The sequence below is a fragment of the Zootoca vivipara genome, chromosome 1 (genome assembly GCF_965207765.1).
Source record: "Zootoca vivipara chromosome 1, rZooViv2.hap1.1, whole genome shotgun sequence".
NCBI classification, from domain to species: Eukaryota; Metazoa; Chordata; class Lepidosauria; order Squamata; family Lacertidae; genus Zootoca; species Zootoca vivipara.
This window is the reverse complement of record NC_142582.1, coordinates 70,553,898-70,581,663: the sequence shown is the minus strand read 5'-3', so window position 1 is coordinate 70,581,663 and position 27,766 is coordinate 70,553,898. Positions and strand designations below refer to the sequence as shown.

At 40.0% G+C, this 27,766-nt stretch overlaps 1 protein-coding gene across 7 annotated transcripts in view; it reads left to right on the top strand.

The window, feature by feature from the left end:
- The window catches only part of KIAA1549L (KIAA1549 like), a 159,129-nt gene that overhangs the window by 59,244 nt on the left and 72,119 nt on the right, over positions 1 to 27,766 (top strand). For 4 of the 7 annotated variants that reach the window (XM_088653607.1, XM_088653612.1, XM_060275441.2 and 1 more), the window contains exons 2-8: positions 9,374 to 13,132; positions 15,488 to 15,600; positions 19,925 to 20,144; positions 21,259 to 21,392; positions 23,784 to 23,946; positions 25,705 to 25,764; positions 27,417 to 27,568. In XM_088653607.1, coding sequence (XP_088509733.1) covers positions 9,374 to 13,132; positions 15,488 to 15,600; positions 19,925 to 20,144; positions 21,259 to 21,392; positions 23,784 to 23,946; positions 25,705 to 25,764; positions 27,417 to 27,568 — 4,601 coding nt within the window. The remainder of the gene's footprint in view (positions 1 to 9,373; positions 13,133 to 15,487; positions 15,601 to 19,924; positions 20,145 to 21,258; positions 21,393 to 23,783; positions 23,947 to 25,704; positions 25,765 to 27,416; positions 27,569 to 27,766) is intronic. The other 3 variants (XM_088653645.1, XM_088653634.1, XM_088653619.1) reach the window with 3 other exon arrangements.

Here is a 27,766-nt window from a genome sequence, read left to right as displayed (position 1 = left end):
GCATTTAATGTTATTTGTAAAATGTCTGTGAATGTCTATGACAGAAAATATAGCTCAGTGGAGAGATACCCCAAAGGTTTTAGCAGGAAAGAAACAAATATTACACACTGGGAATCTAATCCAGCTATCCCAAACAATTGGGGAGATGCAAGTAATGGGGCTAGCACCCAGGAGGCATGCTTAAAAGATAAAGCTCATACCTTGAACAGTGCACTTCTTTTCAGCCAGATGAGCTACTATTAGTGCCCTAAAATAGGTAGAATGAATCTGTCTCTCCACCCAATGTTTATTTGCTATACTTACTAATGATGGACCTGAACATCTGCTCTCTGAATATAACTCTCATTTATGCAGATGATGCAGCTGCATTTGCCGGTAGCAGAATAATTTCCTTGACTACAAGTGAGTGCACTTTCTCTTCGGCTCATCTGTTTCCTTTCCTTTTCTGCCTTAAGGGTATATTTACCTGCCACCCTAAACAGTTTTTACAGGGTGTTGAGGAGACTTGAAGTGTAACTGTGACTTCACTTTTGAATCCTCAGACTCAGCAGTGGGTTTTGTGTGACTGTTCCACAATATTTCTGTACACCTGACAGGGAGCCCTAGCCAGTCTTCGTTACCTGGCAAATTTGCTGGTCTGATACTCATATTTACCAATGTATATTTGCCACATTCAAACTTTCCTTTTTTATTTTTAAAAAGGCAGTCAGCTAAAAATATTTTAAGTGTGAAAACACCTAAAGTTCCTCTAGTGACTGTTTTGAAGAACTTTGTCTTATGACACGTTAGACACACCAATCTGCTATGAATGGATCTCAAAGACAGGAAAGTAAACAGAACAACTGTTAAATTATATAGTTAATATATATTTTTGTCTTTGCTCCAGGGAAGCATGTGGTGTTTATGTTTGATGGGTACGTGAACACAACAAAGATGCAGGCCGCTCTCCTTTAAAAAAGCTCAGATAAATTTTGGTGCACCTATTTGTTACCAAGGGTTATTGTGTGCCAATGATACCTAAATTCTGTGCTCAAACACAAAACAGGCCAGGAAGCTTTGGTGGGGTGGTTGGTTGGTGGGGTGGAGGAGAACAGGAGTCACTTCTGCTTGCATGAAGGTCATTCCTGCAGTGCTATAGCACCATGCACTACAGTCCCATGCAATTTCAGAGGGTCCTCCTAGCCTCAGGAGAAGCTCGCTGGGGCACAAGAGGCCATAGCAGTGGGAAAACCCTGCTGCATGAGTGTAGTCTTGTTCTGGCATCTCTGGATGCAGTCCATAATGAATATTTTTTTAATTCACAACTTGTTCAATAGGGGTTTTTTATTTCAGACTGAACCTCTGTTGTGGGTGGGTTGGGCACTTCTTGTTGTTGTTGCTGCTGCTGCAGCAAGAAGCAACTGTAGCAACAAGAGAGTTTTCTTTACTAATAATAATATGTATCAATAAAATTATTATTACTGGAAGTTGTGGTCACAACTACGTAGGGTAAAGAATCACTGCCAGTTAGAGCTCGTAGCAGGTTGCGATTCCATGTTTTCATTGAAGAAGTCAAGAAACATTTTTTCATGAAATGAAAACTCAGTTCAAACAAAGTTATGTTCAAATATCATAATATGTGTAGAATTTTATGTATATCTTTAGAAGATCAGCAATCTCAGTGGTGTTTTGGTGTGGAAATATTCTTTCTTTCAATCCAGGAGGATGTAGAATGAATTGACATGATGAGCTATATTTTGTGATTATGTTGATTAAAGGTACAGTTCTTTTTTAAAATGTAACTTTACATTTAAAGAATTAATATCGGCTTAATTTTTCTAGTCAAGTTTTGTGCTAACCCTGTTATCTATGATTATAGCTTTATTTGTCATGTCCCAAACTGAGAGTAAAAGATTATCTCAAAAAGTGTGTGTGTGAGAGAGAGAGGGAGAGAGAGAGAGAGAATCTTGTCTGCCATACTGTGTCACTTTTTCAGTTCTCCTAATTATTTCTCTCATTTTAGATCTCAACAGTGACATTTCCAGTCTAACCTGGGCATGTTTTAGTATTTGAAACTTCTTTTTAATGCTTTGCACATTAATCTAGAGGACTATAACATTCCTGTATATATCTCTTAGATAGTGTGTAGCCTTTCAACACAGTGCCCAACCGTTGATTTAAAATGCTTATCCATTCTTCTTCACACTCAATTCTAGTCATGTACACTAAACTGGAAGCCAGTGAATCACACATTTGCAAAATTGGATGCTTTTTTGTGTTACTTAGCAATATTGCAGCCATGTGCAATGTATTGCTACATCACTGCAGCATAGAAGAAAACAAGGGTGCTGGTGCATTCAGATAGCAGACAATATATGTGTACTGGATGCATATTTATCTTGATTCAGAACTAGGCACAAAAGGGTAAGTTACAAGGTCTCAGATCTCTACCTAGAGAAGGTACCTTACCTTTATATATATGGAACAACAAGCTTCTGGCTTATTGTTACAGGTACTTCTGCCTTTGACTGATATGAACCCTTGTCTTTTTAAAAAAGATATCTTTGGAGATAACTGCAGCATTTGTCACATATCTTCCCCAGAGACCAATATTCTTTGTACTGAAAAATCAATTTTTGCAGTTTTGCCATTTGCAAATTAATGCAAATTAGTGAATTTTGTTTTATGCGATCCCTTTAATAAATGTTCATTAAAAGCATATTTTATTTGGCCTCAACAGGAGTAATAATGGTCTCCAACTGTTTTAGGACTCATATAGGCTGGACTGAGTGTTCTTCTAATCAGAAGCTCAAGGAAGCTGGAATAGATGGACGTTTGGTCTAGTCCAGCTGAGCTTTAATGCTCTTTCATTTTCACACCATATTTATTAAATTTACACCCTGCCTTTCCTCCCAAACGAGCCTGGAACGGCAAACACACATGCAATAATACAATCAGTACATCTAGAAACATTTCCAGTACTGATTCGGACTGGGAAATATCCCTACATTAAACGGCTTGTTGAAGGCAGAGGATCTTCTGTAGATGCCCAAAAGGCAATAGAGATGGCACCTGTCTAATATTTAAGGGGCAGGAATTCCAAAGGGGAGGTGCCAGGACACTAAAGGCCCAATTCCTACATTGTGTGGAAGGGACATCCTGTTAAGGCAGTATTTGCAGGATGCCCTCTCCTGCAGAGCTCAGTGGTTGAGCATATAATGGGTGATATGATCTTTTAGTGTATCCCTGTTCCCAAGCTTTATAGGACCTTATGCACTAAAACTAGCACCTTGAACTTAGCCTCGTTGCTAATTGGCAGCCAGTGCAATTCTTTCAGCAGTGGCGTAACATGGTGATGGTGGTGGTGATATCCTGCCCCATTAGCAGTTGAGATGCCACATATTGCACTAGCTGCTGCTTCTGGACCAGCAGAAAGCACATTCCAGCAATCCAACCTGAAGGTGCATGAATGACAGTGTTGACATTTGGATAACGTTGTGGTGACATATAGCTGTAACTAAAAACATTTGCTTCTGAATAAGAAGTGGCCATGCTTAATAGCCATTGATAGACTTACGGTACTATCCGATCCCAGTAGTTGCCATCATAAATCTGGTATGTACAGTATTCTGTTACATAACAGCAGTCATAAATGTATGACTCTCTTATTAATTGCTTTTCAATCTCTTATTGTAAACTAAAAACATCCTATATCTTTATTCTCATAAGGAATGTGCTGCACTTTGTTGGTCAATTCAATTGTCAGTTTTTGTTTTTATTTTACTAATATGGTATTCTTGTTGAGATGAGGCAACTAGCATATTAAATAGAGCTACCCCATATAAATGCATAATGACATTATAATACTTGCTATTTAATTTTTAATCCTACCCCTGCCCGCCAAATAAATGTGAACACTAAATTTAGCCTTTTCATGGCTGCTGCACACATGAATTGACATTTTCAGTAAGCTTTCTGCTGCGACCTAAGATCTTTCTTGGGTATTCACAATCCATTTAAACCCTTCAGACTCCCGAGGTCTGACTGGAATGCATGAAGGCTTCCACTTCTTCCTCCCCTTTGCTAAAGCAAAATTTCCTCCCGTCTAAAATGTGCTTCAATCAAAATGTAGTGTTCCATCTTCTCAAACCTTAACCATTTAAATCAGGTTTGAAATAAAGGATATGAGAGGATCTTCAAGCTCTGTTTAAGAGGTGGATCTTATTATTAGCAGTTGCAGTTAGCATTACAGTAGTTCAGATGTACTGTTAAACCGTAGTTAAAGCAGACAAAGGAAATGGGGAATTCCCATCCTTTTGAAGCCATCCAAAACAGTTTAACTGACCTGCATTAACAAAGTGGCAATTGGAATTTTTAAAGAAATAATTAACAACTATGGGAGGGTGGCGGGTTTTAAATTAAATAGTAAAAAGACCAAACTTATGGCTAAGAACCTCACGATTCAAGAGAAAGAAGAAATTGAGAGGACAACACAATTGAGGTTCTGCCAAATAATGAAATATCTTGGAATATGGCTAACATCGAAAAACATTAATCTTTATCAAGACAATTACAGTACTGTATATTAATACATGGTCCAAAGTGAAAAGGAATATGGAGATTTGGAGTAGACTAAATTTGTCTTTTTTGGGGACATGTATTGGCTATAAAAATGAATATCTTGCCAAAGCTACTATTTCTGTTTCAAACCATTCCAGTTATCGGGGGCACAGGCTGTATAACAAAATGGCAGAAGGAAATCTTATTTGGCAGGGGTGCAGACCAAGGATAAAGCATACTCTACTTATTGATATCAAAGAAAGGGGGGGATTCGGCCTTCCTGATTTAAAATTATATTATGAAGCCGTATGCCTCTCTTGGATAAAAGATTGGTGTCAATTTAAGAATACAGATGTACTGGATCTCGAGGGCATGATCTCTGTTTTAGTTGACACGCCTATTTAAATAATGACAAGTCAAAAGTACATAAGAGCTTTACCAACCACATAATAAGAAATTCATTGTTTAAAGTATGGGAAAAATATAAAGCCCTGTTGGAACAAAAAGCCCCACGTTGCATTTCTGCCTTAGAGGCTAAGGCAGTTAAAAAGAAAAATATGAAAGGAAATTGGCTGACTTATAATTCCTTATTAATACAAGATAGTAATCAAATAAAATTAAAGAAATATGAAGAAATAAAAGATCAATTATCAGGATGGGTAGAATACCACTAGCTCTTTGAGACATTTAAGCAAGATAAAAAAAATGGATTTAACAACGAGCCCTCAAAATTAGAAAAAGAATTGTTAAATAACAATACCAAAATTATTTCCAGAATGTACTGACTCCTCCTTGACTGGGAAGTCAAGGAGGAAGAGATGAAGGAGGTAATGATTAAATGGGTGCAAGACATCGGACGCACCATTATGATGAGTGAATGGGAAACTCTTTGGAAAACTAACATGAATTTTACGGCATGTTACACAATTAAAGAACATATGATGAAAATGCAGTTCATGTAGTACCTTACACCATCTAAGATGTATAAAAATATTTCAGACAAATGTTGGCGATGTGGAAAAACAAAAGGAGATATGTACCATATGTGGTGGACATGCCAAAAAATTAAAGAGTTCTGGAACCTCATCTATGATGAGATGAAAAAGATCTTTAAATTAACATTTGCAAAGAAGCCAGAAGCATTTCTACTTGGAATTTTAGGCAGTGATATCCCGAAAAATATAAGAGAAATCTTTTTATATGCAACAGCCGCTGCCTGGTTATTGATTGCATCGAACTGGAAAGGGGGGAAAGTATCAGCAGTAAGGGAATGGCAGAATATGTTATTAGACTATGCAGAATTGGCTCAATTCACAGGTACATAGATTAAGGGGAAATACAAAACAATCATTCACGCAAAAATGGGATATGTTCAATAAATACCTACAAAAATATAACAATTACATAACACCTTTGGCAGCGTTTGAATGACCCTTGTGTAAATTAAATACTACTAAGCAAGATAAAATGGTACGATATGTTATAAGAAAGTACTAGAAACTATAGTAAGAGTAAGGTTAGAAGTATAAGTACATTCAATGTCGTAAATGTAACTTACATCGGGAAATGACGGGAAGTCTGTTTTCATATAACTTAGTTTATTGGATTTTTTACTTCGGCTTATTTTTGTTTAGTTAGAAATTATAAGAAAAGAGCATGTACGAATACAAGTTTAAATCAATATTTAATGGTATAATTATTTAAAGCTGTACATGTACCTAAGATTGTGTATGGATGTAAATTAATAATTTTTAAAAGGGGGGGGGGACAAAGTGGCAATTGGAAGCCAAGCATTATGGTTTGTTGGCAATACTTGCACAGTTTAGCTTTCTTTATGTTCCTTGTTAGAATTAGAGTTGTAAGTTTATCCAGGTTCTTTTAATCACTCAGTTGCATAGCTGCTTGAACCCTCTGATATCAGAACAAGTAAGCCCATAGTATCATAGGGACCATGACATCACTCTCTACCTGTAGTCCAAAGTAAATTCAGTCATTTATTTATTTTTTACTTTTTCTTTTAACTTTTCTGTAAGACCATGCCATTACATTTATCCTCTCTGTATGTGGTGCGTGACTTTAGGAATGTGCATTGTAATTCTGCAAAGATCTGTAGCTCCTGCACCTGCTCCCTCTCTCCCTCTTGCTCCCTACCTCATCTGCAGGTAGCTACCTTCCAATCCCTTAGCAGCTTGCAGTAACAAAATTCCTGTGCTTATTTTAGCAAGATGCCCACAAAATTGTGGGAACATGTATTGTAGCATGGTGCAGAGACAAGAATGTCCCAGCACTATGAATATCTATCCGTCCATCCATCTATCTATCTATGTCCCAAACCTTGGAGAATAAACCCCTTTTCAGGCATTACTCACATGTAAAAACAAGCATGGAGAGAAGCACTAAGCTCGAGGCCCCATGTTGCCCTCTGTGAGTTGAATAATGTACTTCTGAAGCACAACATCTCCTATATAGGGGTGGAGTGTGTGGCTCTGGGGCAATTGCCCCGGGCACATTTTTCTGGGGTGTGTGTGTGTGTTGCTCATACTGCTCTCCCGGAGCCAGACCTGTGCCACTTTCTAAGATTGGGATCTGATCAGATCCCAATGGCCGTCTAGCCCAGCAGTGGCCAAACAGATGCTTGTGGGAAGAACACTATCATGACCTGAGAGGAACAGCACTCTACCTACCTGTGATTCCTAGCAACTGGTATTCTGAGGTATGCTGCTTCTGACAGTGGAGCATGGCTACTGTGGCTCATAGCCATTAATAGCCTTATTCTTTATGGATTTGTCTGATCTGCTTTTAAACCCATCAAAGTCGGTGGCTGTCACTGCCTCATGTGGGAGCGAGTGTCATAGTTAAACTATGCGCTGTGTGAAGAAGTATACAGTCGTACCTCGACTTACGAATGACTCAACAACTGAATTTTTCGACTTACGAGTGGGGCAAATGGCCGCACGCTTATGAATTTCTCGACATCTGAACGGAAACTGCGGCGGTTTTAGATTGGTTTTTTTTTACTTAAGAATTTTTAGATGGGGTTGTTTCGACTTATGAATTTTTCCGTTTCCAATGCATTCCTATGGGAAATTGCGTTTCCAGTGGCGCTTTTTGACTTACGAATTTTTCGACCTATGAAGGTGCCTTTGGAACGGATTAAATTAGTAAGTCGAGGCACCACTGTACTTGCTTTTGTCTGTCCTTCACCTTCCAACGTTCATCTTCATCGAAAAGTTTTCTTCTTCTGTCTACTTCTGTGTGAATATGTTTTGAACTCTTAATGGAAAAGTATGTGTGAATGTATCGTGAGATGCTTGACAGAACCCGATACGCCACCTCTTATATATTTCAAGTGCAACAAATTTGTTGTTACTCTTCAAACTGTATTTGTGTGTGTGTGTGTGTGTGTGTGTGTGTGTGTGTTCCTATGTATGCATGTACATGTAGTTCTTTTGTTCATTTTAATCTTTGCTTTGCTTTCCCCTCATTTTATCCCTGGTTTCTTTCCTTGCCTGCCTGCATGTAATTGTGCACATAATTAAGGCTGGCAAGATAAACACCTACAGCTGCTCCATGGAGGAACCCAGCCAAGACTGACACTATTCCTGTCCTGCGTCATTTGCCAAGGCACTGAGGCTTGGTTGTCAGCATCTATTCCCTCTGTGTATCTACTACTAACCCCAAGGTCCTTACTTAATACAGTATGTTGACACACTATGGCTGATAGCAACATTGGGAGTTTTGTCAAGCTCAGCATGGTTGAGCCTTTGCATTTTTTATGAAGAATAGTGGTAATTGCAACTGCAGGTATAGGGCCACCTTGGTTTACATCTTTTCAGAATGGTCTGTCAACATGCGGAACTTCATGTCCTCAGGTGCAATTTACCCTTCTTATCTTTTTTTAAAACCTTCGTTTGTATGCCATAGAAATTGATGGTATCTTGTCAAAAGTTTCCTAATTTATTACAATATATTTTTTATTAATAATAACATGAAACAATACAAACAACAAATAGTGGATATTGTTCACCATATACAAATACAGTCATGATGTGTATAAGGCAGAAAATAATAGCAGCATGCTAAGTTAAATAACCAAGCCAAAAAGATCTATGAGTTATGGGGGGGGAGTGTCCTAGGTTCCTCTGGGTGACAGTTAATAAAAGAAATATAAACCAATCAGCATTGAAAGTATCTTTTTTTTTGTTTCTGCACACATCACTCTACCGTGTGCAGAAGTAAGTTTATCCATCAAAACCAAGTTCCATGCCGTCTCATACCACTTTTGAATAGTACATCCACCTACATTTTTTCAATGTAACCGCGCCTCCATGTGTGCTGCCAGAAGGAGGTAGTTTATCAGATTCTTAGAAAGCTAATCCCAATTCCCTTTCAATATCTCTGTGAAGGAGATCAGTAAGGATTGCAAAAAACCTTACATATTTATTTTCTTGACAGGAAGCTTTTCCTTCCCTAGGATGGAAGAAGTTGTTTTTCATTCTACCTTCCCAAAGAAGATACACCATGGGGACCCTAGTTTCCAACTATGTGCTATACTATAGCTACTATATAAATCTATATTTCTATCTATCTGCACTATTTATACTATATACTATAGCTACTGTATGATATACCTGATTGAAATACTGTTGAGAAGACACTGAACTGTATTTTGATCCAGTCTTCCCTGGCCACAAGTTCCCTAACCAAGCTTTCCATTTCCATCTTGAGTAGGGTGGAGGGAATTGGGTCCTTGTTTCTAAGAAAATCTGTTGTGTTGTATTATTTGAAGATGAGATATTTGTAAGATATTCAATACAAATGTATTATTTTGCAGGTACTGAGCAACAGCAGATAAATGTTGCCCCCTCTTCAGAGTCTTTTACCAACTGGAGAGCTATATTATCACCAACATGGCCTTCTAGAGAACTTGAGTCTTCCTCAGTGGGTGACATTTCAATGAGGCAAGCCTTGGAGAATGCCAATCTGCTTCAGATAATAAAAAGTACTTTAGCAGAGACACGGACAAGAACTATGGACCAAACTAGGTTTTTGCCAAGCCTATATCAAGGCAGTGGCAACAGTGCATCCCAAGAACCTTCTGAGGTATCTGCTGAATCACCAATGAAGTCTCAAGATGCTGACGAAATGACTATTGTATCAGGTTTGCCTCAAATCAATGTGTTATCCGCATTGTCCACATCATCACCAGTGACACATTCAACTACTACTGTGTCATCCCAGATAATTCCATATGCAACATCCTCCATTTCAAAAGAAATCACATCGGGATCAGACATATTTTCAACCTCTCCATTACCATCCCCTTTGCCATTGGTAAAGGAATCACCTCATATCATAATTGTTTCCAATTTGACTGTGCCACCCACACAAGTGCCTTTGTCCACAGATACAGAAAAATCATTCAGCGTAAACACAGTTAATAATTATTTAAATAAAACTTTAGGTAATCCACAGAGTACGATAGTGCCTGGAAATTCCAGCGCAACAGAATATGCAGTATCCAAAAAGGATGGCAAAGAGTTTTCTGTTTCCACCTCATTTACTAATAATATTGGATTGATTAGTGGTCATTCCACAATACCAGCAGGGACACAATCACACCCAGAAGATAGGAAACTGCATTCTCCTGCTTTGCATGCAATAATATCCAACAAGACTTCTCTCCTATTATCCAGTCACAGAGTGCCATTGAATTCTAGCAGAAATATTTTTTTCTCTGGATTCACTCACAGAGCATCTTTTGTAGCAGTGCTCCCGAATAAGCCACCAGATGCCATGACACATCATAAGGAGAGTAGCATATATGCAACTGCATCATCTACAGTTCATGAGAACAAGACAATTCCTTGGATTTCTGCATCAGCCACCCATACCTTAAGTACTTCACCTGCACAAGTTAAAATGATGACTGATTTGCTGTCTTCATCACTTGCAAGTTCTTCCAAAGCAGTATCTGAAAATCCAAAACCTTTTAGTTTGTCTCTCCCAGCTGTGCCAACTGGAGCTATTTCAGAGGCAATAAGCAAAAATAATGTGATCGCTCCAGCACCCGCACCTACTAGTATACCAGCTTTTTATCCAGCAGATAAAGTCATTTCCTTAATAGAGGGGACAAATCAAACTTCCAATGCAGCTGGACATCAGACTGTTTCAGCACCAAATGATAAAGTTGCTTCCAATATTCATTTAACAAATCCTTATGCCACAGAATCAAAAACAGAGATTTCTAATACAGCTTATGAAACCAGTGAAAACACACCTCCCATAGCCTATAAAGCCTTGGTAAGATCATTACAACGTCGGTCTTTCACCAGAGATGCTAGTGACGCAGTGTTCACAAACGTTGATGTGAATAGATTATTTCCTTATCAATCACCAGGAATGCAAACCACAAATGTTTCTTTAGAAACTCCTGCCAACGAGCAAATTCCCAAGAGAATTTTGCCATTTGAAAGAACCAGCTCCAATAAATTTTCAGTATCTTTGCCAACTTCTGTTGGGGGCCTTTTAAAATTTCGTTCCACAGCCATGTTTATATCTCCTCCTAATAATTTTAGAAATTCTCGATTAGCAGATTCTAATGTGGGAAGGCGTAGCTTAATAGAAGAGGTGGAGAGAAATGTGAAGGTATCCACCACTGTGATGCCCCATGCAGAATATTTATCTCATCTACCTTTAAATGAATCTGATGCTAAAATGCATGAAACTTTACATACAGCTGATACTTCCTTCAGGACTGCTATTTCACCTTTGGACATATACATGTTTCGCTCTTCTACTCCAGCAACAGAACGTTTGGAAAACTCGGTGCCTGGCTCCCTAGAAGTTTCGAACACTGCTTCGAAAGGCATCTTAGAAACTTCAAATGCAGGAAAGATTTTAAAAACCACATCATTGGCTTCTGTGTGGGACCCTGGAAGCTGGCTGTCATCTACTGGCATAAGTATGTCTTCAGGAAAGACCACAACCCATGTGTCCCGTGTTGCAGAGGACTATGTGAGCCCTACAGCTTTAAGAACAATATATACAGTGGTCCCAGGCCTGCAGCAGCAAACAAATTATGTAAATAAACAAATCCCTTCTAGCACAGCCACGTCACCCATTAGTAAATTTGTAACAGTTCTCCCAAATTCTTCAGTTTCAAATGGAAGAAATTCTAAAAGCTTCACAGAATTTAACACATACCCATTGACTGTAGAAGCATCTTCTGGCCAGTATGCATCCTTTCCAAATAACCGAAGTGCTCTCTCACAGGGCACAGTCCCATCACTGCAATCTAAAAAGGACACTCATACACATGGAAATATTTTGGAATATTTTACTGTCAGGAATATGAATGTCACTTCGAGCTTTGGGAAGAATTCCTATCCTGTGTATGAGGATTTCACAGCTGCTAATACGAGGCCGTCTACTAGCACAGATGCATTTTCCTCTATTTTGACAACATATGATCACTTATGGCCTTTTGTTTCTTATGCCAAGTCCCAGACTATGTTGAAGCCTCAAACAACTAATTCTGGAAACCTTTTTGCATCAACAGATGCCTTCTATGCAACATCATCTCCCCTATCACTGGCTTCTCAATTCATTGGTAAATTAACTGTTCCAGTAAATAAGGAAATTAGTGCTGTTAGCAGCAAAAAAACAACATCTCACAGCCTGGTACAGGAATTGCTAAGCTCAACACCAGTATTAAATGCTGAAGAATACATGACTTCAGGAAAACCAACACAGTTCACAAATGGCCCTGTTTCAGGAGCAAATATTCACTTGAATAAACAGCTAACAAGTACAGGAGGGTGGGACACAAAAGGTACAAGTGATATAGATACAGTTAAAATGCATAATGAAGCCACAAAGATCACTCCATTGCAAACACATACCACTAACACAGCCATCATAACCTCTGTTCATGCATCACAAACACGACTAACTACTCCTTTGTTGCCAAAAACCAACTTTACCCATTCTGTCATTACAGTGTTACCGTCTGTGTCTCCTGGTGTAACACCATCTGTAGCAACTTCAGAAGCAACACCAGTTACAGGAAAATCAGCTCCAACATCACCAATGCTGACTTCATCCTTGTTCTCACTGAGCACTGAAAATTCGCCATCTGTGATGGCATTAAGCACGTTAATATCAACACTAGCAAAAAATAATACTGCCACAAAAATGGCACCAACTTTAAGCCCAGTAGTGACACGTGCAGCCTTTCCAGTTGTATCAACAGATGCGTCTACAACACCTGTGCACTCCACTAGCTCATTTCCAGTCACAAAAACTAGTACAGTTTCAGCCCCCACAACACATGCACCAAGACAAACTGAAACAACAACACATGACACCAAGAAATCCACAAGTTCAGACACCAGTAAAACATCAACTGCATACCCACTGACAATTACAGCAGCTTTGACATCTATTACAGCATCAGCGAAAACAGCTAGACTTCTCCCTACACCTGCCGAAAATACTTCCGCTGCTACTACAACAGTGTCAACTTTTGCTAATGTGACAACAGTTCTTCCTTTGGAATGCCAGCTCTCCAGAAACCTTCTCATTAAGACAGGTATGAATATGTTGAGGGTTAGTTATCATGAGGCATTGCATTTCATAATGAAGACATAATATTAATGTCAAGTAGTGGTATTTTTATTTAAGTAGTTTAATAAATGACACAGGTTAAATTTCAACTAATTTGATGGGTAGATTCTTTGTTAGTTTTTGCAAATCTGAATGATTGTTGATAGTGGAGTGCATCTGCTGCTCCTGTAAGTTCATACAGCCCAGTTCAAACTGTGGTCATGTCCTATTTCCTCCATCACTGCCAGGTGGCTGTACCAATGAGGCCAAAGAATCCAGTGCACCGGAGATCAGTATGTTCCAGCTAGGAAGGGAGCTGTCCAGCAAAGGTGTCACAGAGAGCACCATTTGTTGGCTCGGTAATGGCTAGCCTTCAACTAAGCAGCTTTATTGCTGACTCTGCTGCCCATCCCTGATCTGAACTGCATGAGAAGCCTGGCTTCCTCCTCACAAGTAGGGGTAGAAGGCCTTGTGCTGTCGAATTGGCTCTTCAGATCATTGGGGCTTCTGCCTCCTCTGTTCCTAGGAATGATTTTGGAAGGTCTGGTACTGATCACGGCACATCGGTTCTCCTGAAGATGTGGATTCCTCAAGCAGGGCATCTTCATGAGTGATGGCCTTGGGAGGCTGTATGGGGGTGGGCGTGGTATGTCGAAGTCTGCTGATGCCCCATGAACACTGTAGGTGATGTGGCTAGCAACAGGTTTCTTTGTTTCCTCCATTTCTGGGCTCATCTTGATAGGAGACAGTGTGTCATGACATGCCACTGTGAAATGCTCTCGTAGAACTTGCATGTAAATATGTTTAGGCTCACTGCCTTGCCTGCTTCCTATATAGTATTGCAGGGGTCTGTATAACACCTTCCTAAAAACACAGTAATTGCAGTTTTATTTCTTCCCAGCAATAACTGGTAACTGTTAGAGCATTTTCCTGTACTTGATGGACCTACAAGCAGATTTATCACATCAACTTATAGAATTAATATTACTAATTTACAACACTTGTTCTAGTGTCAAGACATTAACTGCAGCCTTTGAAATTGCTCTAGATGGAAATATCGTGGATACAATGGACTTCATTATTGACAATTCCCTGACACTTTCCTTGCTGAAATTGTAGTACAGATAGCTGTGTATGAGACAGGTCACCTACATTTTGGGGTCCTGTTAGCTAGGGGTGATGGGAGTTGTAGTCCCAAAACATCTGGAGGGCCGAGTTTGGCGATGCCTGAGCTAGACTAATGGAGTTGATGATCTCTGTGTGGGATTAAACTGTGGAGTTCTGTCAGTGGAAGCCCTGCTGAAGAACTTCTGCTTATGAAATGGAGCTTCCCTTGTTGTTCCCCAATGCCCCTGAATTGGCTGAATAGCATGGGGAGGGGTGTGTGTGATCGTTCTGTCTGGAAAGCCAAAATATCTGTCCTGATGGAACGATCGCCTTAGCATAATGTTGAATTCCTCCCTCTGTTGTGTTACGTTACAAGAAATGCACGCATCTCTTGCTAGCCACATCGCTTGCTTTTATAGTCATAAAAATACTAGAACTGTTTGTGACTACTAAATGATGGCGAAGTTGATACAAAATGTAGTGGCTTGTTTCATTAGGGCAACAAAGCAGGGGATTTGTATTGAAGGATTTGTGTAGACTATTCAATGTGCAATCGAGTTAAGTTGCTTTACAGCAGGGGTAGCTAATGTAGTGCCTCCCGGATGTTGCTGGACTCCAGCTCTCATTGTCTTTGACTATTTGCCATGCTGGCTGGGGCTGATGGCTGATCTAGAGGGTACCACATTGGCTGCTTCTGTTTTAAAGCATATTGGCACGTGCCCTCAGAAAACCCATGCTTTTCTGTCTGCCCACCCACTCTGCTACCAACACAGTTCCAATGTATGGATTTATTTTTAGGTACATTGTACAGGGAGGCTAATAATGCATACTGAAATTGTTTTTCTTTTCAAATCAACAGGAATGTTGATTTGCCTATTACGATCCGCTTTGCAAATTCTTCCAGACTAGTATCTCTGAGTCATATGTGTTAATATGGATCTGTAATGCTAAAATGCTTCTTTAATGTATCTCCAGATAATCCTTTACTGAAAAAAATTGGTATGGTTATGACTCAGTGTGCCTGTGTGGGTTTTAAATAAGTAGCAACTAACTGTCTTCAGTTCCCAACAATAGCATTTCCTCGGCTTGAAGGTTTTGGTGCTAAGCATAAGTTCACTTCCAGACTGCAGCTGCTTCGTAGAGCCTATGTGAGCAGTCATTAGGCTTTTGAAAAGGATTATTAAGCAAATGAACAGAGGGTGCTTTTTAACTAATGTATAACTTTGCATTCTAGTTTTGTTTCTGAACACAAGAAGACTGCTGCTGAGCGACTCCTTAAAGCAGAATGTCACAAAAGGTCTCACCCAGGCATTGCGACGAGCTTTCAACCAAAATGTCAATGCTCAAGTAAGCAAATTTAGTCATTTTTTAAAATAATCAAATTAAGAGCAAAGGCCAAGGAGAGAATGGGAAATGTCTCCACTCACTGTTATAATTATTTCTCTGTTGCATTTCAGATTGCATTGTATTCCTAACACATGCATACAGATCTACTGTATACAAATAATCCATTGGCACTTTTTTCTTTAGAAAGTGGGGGCAATTGATGGAACTGTATTATGGGTAGAATTTTGTCTGAGTGGTGTCTTCCTTTCTTGTTGCCAGCTACTGTGATGCTATCTGTTGAGAGTGAGGAAAATAAATTTAAATACTGAGCACTAAATTCTAAAATGTATGTGTGTGTGTGTGTGTGTGTGTGTGTGTGTGTGTTTCTGTCTGTCTGTCTGTCTGTCTGTCTGTCTGTCTGTCTGTGTCAACCCATTTCTCTTCTCCATCCCCATCAGTAGAAATTGGGCTTTTGGCAATTTGAAAATCACACACTTGGGACCATTTCTCAAGTGTGACTGAAAGAAATTTAATTTCTGCTATCATTATAGTTTTATAGCTTAAGCATTTAAAGGTTATATAATCTTATAATGCTTTGGTATGGAAAAGAAATTCTTTCTAGCTTAGCAGCATAACCCTGTGTGAGTTTGCTCAGAATAAGTTCCGTGGGACTTACTCATGAGTAAATGTGCATAGAAATACAACTTAGCTGTTGCATTTTCAACACCTGAGAACTGAAATTGATATACATAAATGGAAACATTCTATGCTGTCATCTAAACTGAATGTTTGAAAGGATGCGTTCTGTCACCCGTCCCTTCTCTTCTGGAGAGTATCTCTTTATTTGTGTAGGATTAGTATTGTGTGACTTGGATTTTTGGATTGCTGGTGGAATGTCTTTCTGTGCCACAGCCTTAAGCTGTATGTGAAAGTATGAGAGCGTATAATATTTCTATATGTCATTTACAGTCAGGTTTATGTCACTTGGAAGATAATATTTCTATACTTCTGCCATGAACAAGGAAGAAAAATGACTTTAATATCAATTTTCTTGCCCTGGTTAGGTTTATATTTCTCATTTTTCTTCAATATACCAGTTACCTGTAGAATTTATTTACTTGAATTTAAGGCTGTCCAGGGCATGAGCTTTTACTTGTTCTGATTGAAAAATGTTGCCATTTTGCAATGATGACAGCCTGTTTTATTGGAAAGTACAGCTCTTTTGAGTGGAATATATAAGAGTAATTCAAATGGGATGTGACTTCTAATTTATTTTAGGTATGATTGTCAGCTATCTTGTGGGAGTTGTCCAATGGCAGCAGGCCTCAAGGCATCAGAAATGAGGGAATTGGGAATAGTTTTGTTCTTAACAGCTTTTCCACAGCTTATCAAATAGCCTAGGAAGTTCAGTAAATGGCTGCCACTCCTGTTAGTCTATCCTCTAGCATGTGTTATATATTAGTTTATTTGAAGCTTAATGTTTATTCTAACAGAAAACAATTTTGACTTTAAAAATGGGGTTGGGAGGGGAGGGAGATTTGAGGCACCTTGATCACTGTCCATCTTAATTACACGAAACTAAGAGTTGTCAGAGGGCAAGCACTGATGAAAATAGATCCCTAGAGACTGTAACAGTAACCCAATGAAAACACAATTTTAAAGATGTTTAACAATATTGTGTGTACAATTCCAAGGAAATTATATATATTCATTTGTTTTATTTGTAACTGTGTTACGACACACAATTACTTCAGTATCCAATGAAATACAGCAAGAACGTTTCTAAAACCATCCTTAACAGCACAAACTTTTTAACTTGACAAAACTGTGATATCCATGTCTTGCCCACATTTCTTACTTTATTGCAAAATCCTGAATGAATGAAAGCAGCTTAACACGGTGTCAGAAGGCCAGCAATGAGGGGGGCAGTTTAATTTCTAAAGGGAGGAGTTCAAAAGTTGGGTCGTCATCTTGGAGAAGATCCTTTTCTGTGCTGGTGCAGAATTTACCTTACCCATAGGAGAAACCAGAAACAGAGCATCTCCCGCTGATCTCCAGGCATGGGTTGGCACAGACATGTTTATAGTATAAACATGGAGGAAGATAATGGAGCAGAGGCAAAATGATAATTTCAGGTTTGTTGTTCTTAACTGACAGATAATAAGGCAGGTTGTTGTGGAAAAAAGAAAAGGGTGTTTTATTCGTTGTATACATTTCTCTGCTGGATATCCAAGAGACTTTAGTTGCCAGATGGAAGGGACAACATTTGAGTGGCTTTATTCAGGAATATATTAATGTTCCGGGGCTCAGGTGGTGTGAATATGCTAATATTTCAACTTCTACCACAGAAAAAATTGTAAAGGAACAACGTATACGTAGGTGCTAAAGCTTATTTAATTCTGCACAGTTGTCTGTTTGGGTGAGGTGGGATTGGGAGAAAGCAGTTCTGTAGTTTTCCAAATTAGTGAGTGAAAAAAGTGGGTGAAATTCTTGGTTCTGATGAGAACTGTGGCTGCTGTTCAATCACAAAAGACCAAAGAGTCAATCAAGGGCCATGTGTGCTGGTAAGGATGCAGTAGGTGCACGACTAGTGTTGGCTTTACAACTGTTTCGGCACCAAGTGAAAACCTGCCTTTGTTGAGACGTTTGAAAGATGAGACGTTTGAAAGTTGGCCATTTTAAAGCTGGTTATTTTAGTCTGCTCCTTTTGTGGGTGTCATTTTGTGTGTGTGCGTGTGTGCTGTATTTCTGTATGTGAAAATGGGGCAATGTGGTTGTGGTTCTGTTTGCTCCTCATACATTTCCTCCTCTCCTCTCCTGGAATGCAAGCTCCTGGGTCCGATCTCTTCCTCTAGGGTATGGTCAATAGAACTAAGTAGCTAGCTTTTAATGTATATGGAAATAGCAAGTTTCATTCCACCAGGGCGCAGAAGCTGATACAAATTCCATTAATATATTACCTAACAAAGAATAATGAAACAATTTACAAAGCCAGGGCAAAGCCAACATCATCCATGTAACTTGGAGTTCTTTCAGAAAATCTTGTTGATGTTTTCAGATTGTTTAGTGAACTATGAGAGAGGTGACCACAAGGCTTGGGATGTTCCTGTGTATAAGCCAGCATCAAGGCTAGTTGCAACAAATGGGAACAAATTTAGTGGTCACGGGTACAAGTGCAGTGGGCACTTTAGATTTTGCACTTGTTCTTTAGTTATTAATTAAACTTTTTTTTTTAGTTGCTCATCATTTTACATACAGTACAGGGATGTTTGTTTGAATTGCATGTGTGTAAATGATTACTATTTTAAAAGTGGGCTAGAATAAATGGTAGATTAGATCAAAGGTTGAGGAATAGTCAACATTATTTGAATTCTATACAACTTACCATATTAAAAATATACCGTAGCTAAGCGGTATACGGAAAATTGAAGCAACAATAGACAACTGAAACAAAATACTACAAAAATGGGGATGCGGGTGGTGCTGTGGTCTAAACCACTGAGCCTTTTGGGCTTGCCGATCAGAAGGTTGATGGTTCGAATCCGTGCAACAGTGGTGAACTCCCGTTGCTCTGTCCCAGCTTATGCCAACCTAACAGTTCAAAAGCATACCAGTGCAAGTAGATAAATAGGTACCGCTGTGGCGGGAAGGTAAATGGCGTTTCTGTGTGCTCTGGCTTCCATCAAGGTGTTCTGTTGTGCCAGAAGCAGTTTAGTCATGCTGGCCACATGACCCAGAAATCTGTCTGTGGACAAACCCTGGCTCCTGAAGTGAGATGAGCGCTGTACCCCATAGTCGCCTATAACTGGACTTAACTGTCCAGGAATCCTTTATCATTATCAGTTCATTTTCCTTCTGACACACCCTCCCTCTCAGCTTCTGGATTCTCACCCAGGGTCCAAACAAACTCAGACCACCCACAAAAGTATCACATTGAGAAAAGCTCCTGATCTCTCACTCTAGATAGGCTTTTTATGGGCAAGTCCAAGGTAGATGGCATTTCCTGAGGCTGTCCACAGTTGTGCCCCATTCAACTGCACTCTACATACCCAGTACAGCAGATTTGTTGATTTTCCCAGGGGGTTCAGTGGATGGGAAAAGGACCTCCCTCTACTCGCCCCCCCCCCGTCCTTTCCTCCTCCAGCCATCTATGTATTCTTAGTTACTTTTGTGGAGCAGGATATGCAGGGCTAAGTGTAGGTTTAAATTTCACTATTCATTTATGCAGCTCTTTCTGAGGTTCTCAATTCTCAACTCTAAATAGCCTGGCTTAAATTGATTAGTCTTGAGAAAGAAAGGTATGTGACATTCAGATGCATGCTATTTTTCTGTGTGCTTTTTTCAGGTTGAAGTTCTGGAACAGTCAAACAATGTGACAGTTGGTTACTATGTAACTCACGAGAGTCTGGTTTTTGTACCTGCTGTGGTTATCGAAATGTTAATTGCATATGGTGTGAGCAATGCCACCTTGGATATTAAGCAACATGTGCCAAATCTTCATTCTGTTGCTGTATTAGCCTTGCCATGGGACCCACTGCCAGCTTACCACTTTCAGCTGAAAACAGGCAAGTCATAAACACGCAGTTTTGTATAAATCCCTACCGTAAGTGTCCCGGTATCAGCAAAAGTATTGTTTGGATTCAACGGGGATAAAATAATCCAAGATGTCACTTGATGAAATGAATCTTAGTTGATTAATCGTAAGAGGTTTAATAAAATTTGCTGAAATTTATGCATGAAATAAGAGGTCTCAAGCAGTAGCACACTTTGCCTTTGTATGCATCAAAGCATTTTAATTGAAGCATTCCTTATTGTGTGAGAGCGAAGAGGGAACAACTCTCTTTAAATGGTGCTTGCCACCTATGGTCATTAATAATGTATTAATGCTGTCAGATTTCAGTATTTTTCTAGCTGATCATGAGTTTTCAGCCACACACTTATCAATGTGAGCCTTCCCTTCACACTTTATGGCAGGGGTAGGCAACCTGCAGCCCACAGCTTAATTAAGTCCAGCAGTGCTCCATTTGGCCCATGAGGCTGTTTCTCCCTAATCATGCCTACCTGAATCACACCTTACATCAGGCACCCCCAAACATCGGCCCTCCAGATGTTTTGGACTACAATTCCCATCTTCCCCAACCACTGGTCCTGTTAGCTAGGGATCATGGGAGTTGTAGGCCAAAACATCTGGAGGGGATGCCTGCCTTACATTATATATGATGTCAGGTATAGGGCAGGTGGAGACATGGTTGCAAGGGCACAATCAGGAGCCTTAAAAAGCAAACCCAATCAGGCACTGGGGAAGGAGGCTTGCTCTCACTGTCAGTCACCAGGGATTGATAATGGGAAGGAATTAACTACACCAGGGCTGGTGTAGCTAAGGGCCTGTCTTTGGACAAGTTGAGAGAATGAAATGGCTTAAGATCCTTCAGACCCAGTTGCTGGGAACATGCTTTCTATGGCCAAAAGCAGGAATCCACACGGGTGGAAGAATCAACCCATTGTCTGAAATGGACTAAAAAAGGGAAAATAACTTATTATGAAAAGGCTACCACACCCACCTCCTGCCCTGACTGCCCTAAGGACCTCTTCCCTCTTCCCTTCATATGCAGGATTGGTCTATCCAAAAGCGAAATAATGTATTTATATTCACTAAACACTTGGCTATTCTTCATCTAGAACTGCAGTTTGTGGGTCAATCTGACAACATACAGTCATGCAGATTTATTCAGACCATGGAACAAAGATTGCAGAAAGCATTTCAGGATGCTGAGAGAAAGGTCTTGAACACCAGTAGCAAGTTAACTGTTCAGGTAATATTCTTTAACTTTATTAGTCACCTTTTATGGGTTATGCCTGTAATACTTTGCAAAACTTTTATTAAACATGTTGTTATTGTTATAACTTCACAGCCAATATGAAAATATTTTATATTTGTTATTTTGTTAATAGCTCAATGATTCTTATGGCTGCATCTTCTGCAGCTGGTGTATAAACAAGCCCAACGTTTATCATCTGTACTTTTTTTTTTTTTTGCAGAACCAGACATTAAATTGTAAACCTTACAGATTAAGTTAATTTTATAAAGAACATAATGTGAAATGGAATGGGTCTTGTTTACTCACGTTAATAAAGATATTTATTTTCCAGAAGTTGAAAGGCACAATTATAAGTAGTCATATTGGCCCCACTCAACTATAGCACATATATATGCAGTTTTTTTAATGCAACAAGGATTGTATACATGCCAACTGGCTTCTACCTCTATCATTCTAAATGGAAATTATATCAGGATAAAGCAGCATTGTAAACTGTTGTTCATTTATCAGAAATGTCTGTTCCATGTCAATATGTCCCGACCAGCTTTTCCGTTTGATATGCCATTTCATAATTACATGAGATTGCCCTACGTTTCTTAGCTCTTTAGAAAGCACTGGCACTGCAGATAAGTGGCTAAATAATAACATGATTTTTAAAGAGAGTCCTAACCTCACCTGCATACCAGACATGCACAGCTTGTGTCCTACAATAATCAAAATCAGGAGGACCCTGGTAGGCTGTGCTAAGTGGCTGGTATGTTTTATTGGTAGGTTATAAACAGAACAGAACTGGACGATACATTAGAATGAGCAAGAAGAGATGCAGCAATAGATCAGGGAGAAATTGTTTTCAACTATGCCAGCAGAAAAAAATAGCTTTAAGGTTTATAAGTGGGTGCTTGTACCATTTTGCCATGGACTGGAATGGAGTAAATGGCTTCTTGGTATCATAGTGGAAACAGACTTGCCTTTAAAGTTCACTAAATCTATTTTAGTTTCTTGATTAAAGATTGTATTCAATAAAATTTTTGCTCTAGTGCAAGGATTAGCCCCAGTACAACAGGATCTGCCCCCCCCCTGCATGTGCCCTGCACTATCTTCAGATCTGCTCTGGGGGGTTGGGGGAACCCCCAGGACAGATTTAGGGACTTCTGGGAGGAGATGATGGGCGGATGGAATGTTCCCTTTAGCTACGTTGAATACGACCCTATGTGTCTGTGTACTTTCATTTATGTACAGTGCCTAGTATATTTTGGCCCTTTTTTCAAATAACAAAGGTGAAGAAGAGTAATCCTTGCTCTTTTGCTTTTCCTATGAACATCAAAAAAGATGGAAGCTTTGTCTGCCTAGATATTTGCCGCAGGTCAGTGCAAATTGAATGCACGTGCATTTGACCTGAGTAACCTGCTCTGTAAGCATCCGGGGATCTGTGTGGGCATGGCATTGCCTTGTTGAAAATGGCACTGGTCTGAAGACAGGCACGTTTTCTCCACCTCGACTTATGGCACCAGAAATTTGTGTTGATGAAAGTCCCCTACATGGAATATTGTGACTCACCCATGCATGGAACATGTTGTGTCCTTCTTACCTCGCCTGCCCTGTCCCTCTTCCACTTTTTTCTCAACTTGACTCAGTTTAAACGATTAATTTTTTCAGGGTTTCTCTACCTCCCGTGCCCCACTTACGGTTTGCACAGTTGCGCAACCCTTTAATAAAAGATGGGATCCCAATGCAATGAATGTTCAGAATATTGGAAGGGAGCAGAACTTTGCATACCAGAAATGCAACCAAACCTGTGCATACCTGCAAACACATCAGCACTTTCTAAGTAAGATATAGGATGTGCTTCTAAGACAGGAAGAAGCATGCAACAAACATGCTGTAAGCAAGAAGCAATGCAGATGTGCCTTTAATTCTTGTCCATAGAATATAGGCAAGTGCTTCTAATTTGATGTTTTAGGTCAAAGCTATAGTTGAGGAAGGTACCTTTCCCCCCAATACAACCCTGTAATGAGCATGGCGCACAGCCCATACTTGTCCTATGCCTATCCTTACCAGACATGTGGACTGGTTGTACATATGGAATACAGAGTTGTAGGATTATGCTGGTTCTGAATGGTGAAACAGCACCTTCTGAAATGAAAACTATCTGAGTTAGCCCTCCTTTGTCCTGGAGTGGAAATACTCTTTTTCTTCTTAGCTGCTTCTGTAACAAAGCTGGATAGTCTAGCCAAGGAGTTAAGACACCCACGAGCATGTGTGTTTAACAGTGACAGCATGATTAACATTTTTCTTTGCCATGTGCACTAATGTAATAATATGCAGGAAAAAAAGTTATGTCAAAATGAAGCTACCGGCTGTTTCTCCGCTTTGGTCTTGTTTCAGATACTGAGCACATCAAATGTTTCTCAGGCTGTAACTCTCTTTTATGTGGTGAAAAATGAAAGCACAGTCTTAAATGGCACCGTGTCGAGCTACCTTCTCAATCATCTTTCAGCAGAATTGGTGGGATTCTATCTCACCTACCCACCCCTGAATATTGCTGAAGGTAAGCCTGCAAAGTGATCGAATTATTTGCATTCTTTCGGTGTTCGTTAGTCAAGACTTTAAAAAACATTCCCATTGGAAGTTAAGCACCACAGCCTTTTCTGCTCCAAATATTTCTACTGTGTAACAAGTGGTTCCTATATCCATCTAGACCAGGGGTCAGCAACCTAAGGCCCATGGGGGTTGTTTAACCGGCCCATGGACCCCCGCTGCCCGCTCGGTCGGCTCCCGTGCGCCGTGGGGACAGAGTGGGGACAGCCTTCCGTGACGCTGGCCGGCTTCCCTGCAGCCAATGGGAAGCTGCGCACTCCTCCTCCACACTGGAATCAGCGCCGGAAATAGCGTTTGTGTGTGTGTGTGTGTGTGTGTGTGTGCGCACACACACACCGGCCCACCACGGCGTCTGCGAGACCGTGAACTGGCCCAAGCCACAAAAACTTTGCCAACCGATCTAGACTATGATGCTTCCTTTCTTAAAAGAAGCCCAGATCAGGAAAAAAAGTAAAAAACCATGGTTGAAGTGCACCTCAGAAGGAAAACAGCTGGTTCCTCATATTGTTATGAACCACCAATATAGAGTATTTTGTGATATTAGCTCTTCATTAAATGACTGACTTTTTTGGTGGACTGTGTCTGTGGACAAGATTTTCTTTAAAGCAGTGAACAGAATTAAAAACCTAGGGTAGGGATCTGAAAAAAATGCTGCACCGTGCTTCTTACAACAAAATAAAATCCTGTGCAGTACATGGATGGTAAAGATGTGAAAGCCATGTTGCCAACAAAAATAAGTGACTTAAAATGCCAGGTGGACAGCCATCCACTGTACACCAGAGGTCCAGTTTTCTGATTCTGACCCCTAAAAATAAGGAGATGCTAGATGGAATTGTGAGGTGAAGGCCATGACTGTTTCACTACATACAGAAGACAACTAACTGGGTAAGGGAGCCCATAATACCATTCTACAAAGAATTCACAATTAAGCAATAAGATGACTTGGGGTAATGAAGAAGGGAACACAAACATAAAGGCAAACATTTTTTAAAAGGACCACTCTTGATGCTCATATATACATTTTTTCCCTTTACCTCATGTTTGCAGTGGAAATATGCAATAGGCTGTCAGGATGAGCTTGCAAAGTTTTCTTCTATAAAAGCAGTTTGAGGATGGATACATCTTGTAATTCAGCCTCTAGGCTGAACTGAACCCTTCTGACTGCTATTTATTCTGTCTGATAGCTATATTTCCACGACTTTAAAGATCCAGTGTCTTCCTAGATGAAAAGCTGACAAAAGTGTATTGTGAAATGAGTGTTAAATCACCATTTGAAGAAAATAATCATTCATGATCCTACTTTGATTTGCTTACCCCCTCACTGGTTAGCAGTTTCACGAAACATTCATCTGAAGCTTCTTGTGTGAATCTTGTGTATATCAGTCTAACCCTTGGTGATCCAAGATCCATAGTCCAGCCAAAACAACAGAGTGATGGATATGTATTCAGAAGTTCCTGGGCTTGCTTTGTAAAACCAGAGCTGCTAGGGCTGAAGCCTGCCTTCACACTGTTCTTACACTTGTGACGCTGCAAGTCCTGCCCTGTAATTTCAGGAACACAAAACCTAGTTGCAGTTAATCATAGTGAATAGGAACTGGGAACATAATCATTCTTTGTTTATTGATGTTCTCTTTATAGTTCTAAAAATCAGGTTTTGTAAATGTGACATAAATTTTGTATATAATTCTATTCTTCTTTTGTTTCAAAGCTTTGGAATATCCAAATCTAGACACTTCAGAAGCAACTAGAGACTACTGGGTTATTACAGGTAAATGTTTGCTTTTTTTTTTAAAGGAAAACTTCCCACCACTCTCTTTTCAATGATTTATTCTGAATTATGAGAAAATGTTCCACCCTGAATTCTATTATTATGAAAAGGGGTTTAAAAAAACAAACCCCTGAAAATTTGGGATTTTCAGTGGCTCACAGCTTCTATAGTTGCTGTGTGTTCTTTGAAGCGCTCATAGAATTGTAGAGTTGGAAGGGACCCCCAGGGTCACCTCGTCCAACGCCCTGCAATGCAGGAATGCTGCCCACAGCTGTCCCTAGGTGGGCTCAAACCACCAATCTTCTGGTTAACAGGAAAGACGCACTGATGAGCAGGTCTGCTGCCAGCTTGTAGGAATGCCTGCTGGTGGTCTCATGTTATGCTGCTTTATGTGTATATTTCTAATTGAAGCAAATATTGTAGCATCTCTCCTCCAAGGGGAACCAAAAACTGCAACCCCGCCGCCACCACCAACAACAACTTGGAAATTGTGTAGGTATTGTGCAGCAATAGGGCTTTATTTTGCATCTATTTGGCACTATTTGTATAGTAATGCTGAGGTTTATTGGGTAAAGGAATAAAAATTGGCTCTGCAGCACCTGCCCCACTTGGAAAATATTCCTTTAGGCTAGAACTACGTCCATAGAGAGTATTTCTTGGTTCCACAAGTTAAAATAGACACTGTACTTTGTAATGGAGCCTGATTAGCTTTGTCTTTTCCATGCACCAGCATGAATTCAGGCCATTTCTACGAGGGCCAAGTGTTTCCTATGCTCTTATGACTCTTACGACCAACCATACTTGAATCCTAGTACCACAACTGCATTCTCTTCAGGATTCCACTTCCATTTCCGTGGCCCATTGTGGATTTTTGCCTCTCACCTGTCTTGTAGAGACAGTTTCCTCTGCCCCAGTTCTTTTGCTCTTTTTCCTATCTCATATTGATTGCCAACCTGGCCACCTCTAGGTGGGGGCTGGAGTTGCAATCCAAAATATCTTGGGGAGCGCCAGGTTGGCAAAGGCTGATCTAGGAGGTACAGCAGCCTGTGAGTGCTCTCATTTCCAAACATTTCCCATTCTTTGGAGGTCTGCTGTTTTGCATACAGTAATGCAATAGTTCACTTTGGCTTCAATTCATCTCTCAGTGTGTGTGCGTGCATGCATGCACATAAGTGGACGTGCATATACTTTCTGGAAACTAATTTCACCATTGGTGAAGAACAGTGCTTAATGAGAAAATGTTTAAGGCAGGGATATGTCAATAACCCACACAATTCACAGGAGTTTAGAAAGCAGGAGGAGACCAGCTGATCAGAAGCAAAGGGGGTTGTGCTGTCGAATGAAAAGTTAGGTTAAGTATTTAGAGGGGGGGGACTTCTATCTGTAAGAGCAGCTCAATAATGGAATAAGCTGCCCTATGGGGCGAACTTATGGAACTAGCCTGCTTGGCAGTTTTAAGGGGAAAAAAACTGTTTCACTGGCAGTCTGCAGGTTTAGGATAACCAGTCTTTGAAAAGGAGGTTGGATTAGGTGACCCAATTTGTTTTCCTCAGCTCCATAGCTGTACATGTCCCTGCAGCTCTGATGTTGTTATATCTTGAATCAGTTGCTACAGAATTTCCTCTCTCCCCCCCCCCCCATGACTTTCACAGTTATACAGGGAGTTGACATTACATTGCTGGGGGTGAATAACCAGAGTTTTGCAAGACTAATGGAGCAGCGTTTAGCACCACTCTTCATGATGTCCCATCAACAAGGAAGACGATTTAAAAGAGCCACTACAGTTGGCAGCTATACTGTGCAGGTGGGTGCTAAGACCATCCTCCCCCCCAAGCCCCCCCCCCCACATACTTTGCTGGTGTTTTTAACTTGCTGTTACAATCTGTAGGTAACATGTTTGTGTATAATCTAGAAGCCACTTGGAGGGATGCTGTGAAAAGTTTAAAATGAAACAAGCAAATGTTTTTTAACTTACTTCTGTATAAATTACAAAATTATTTCA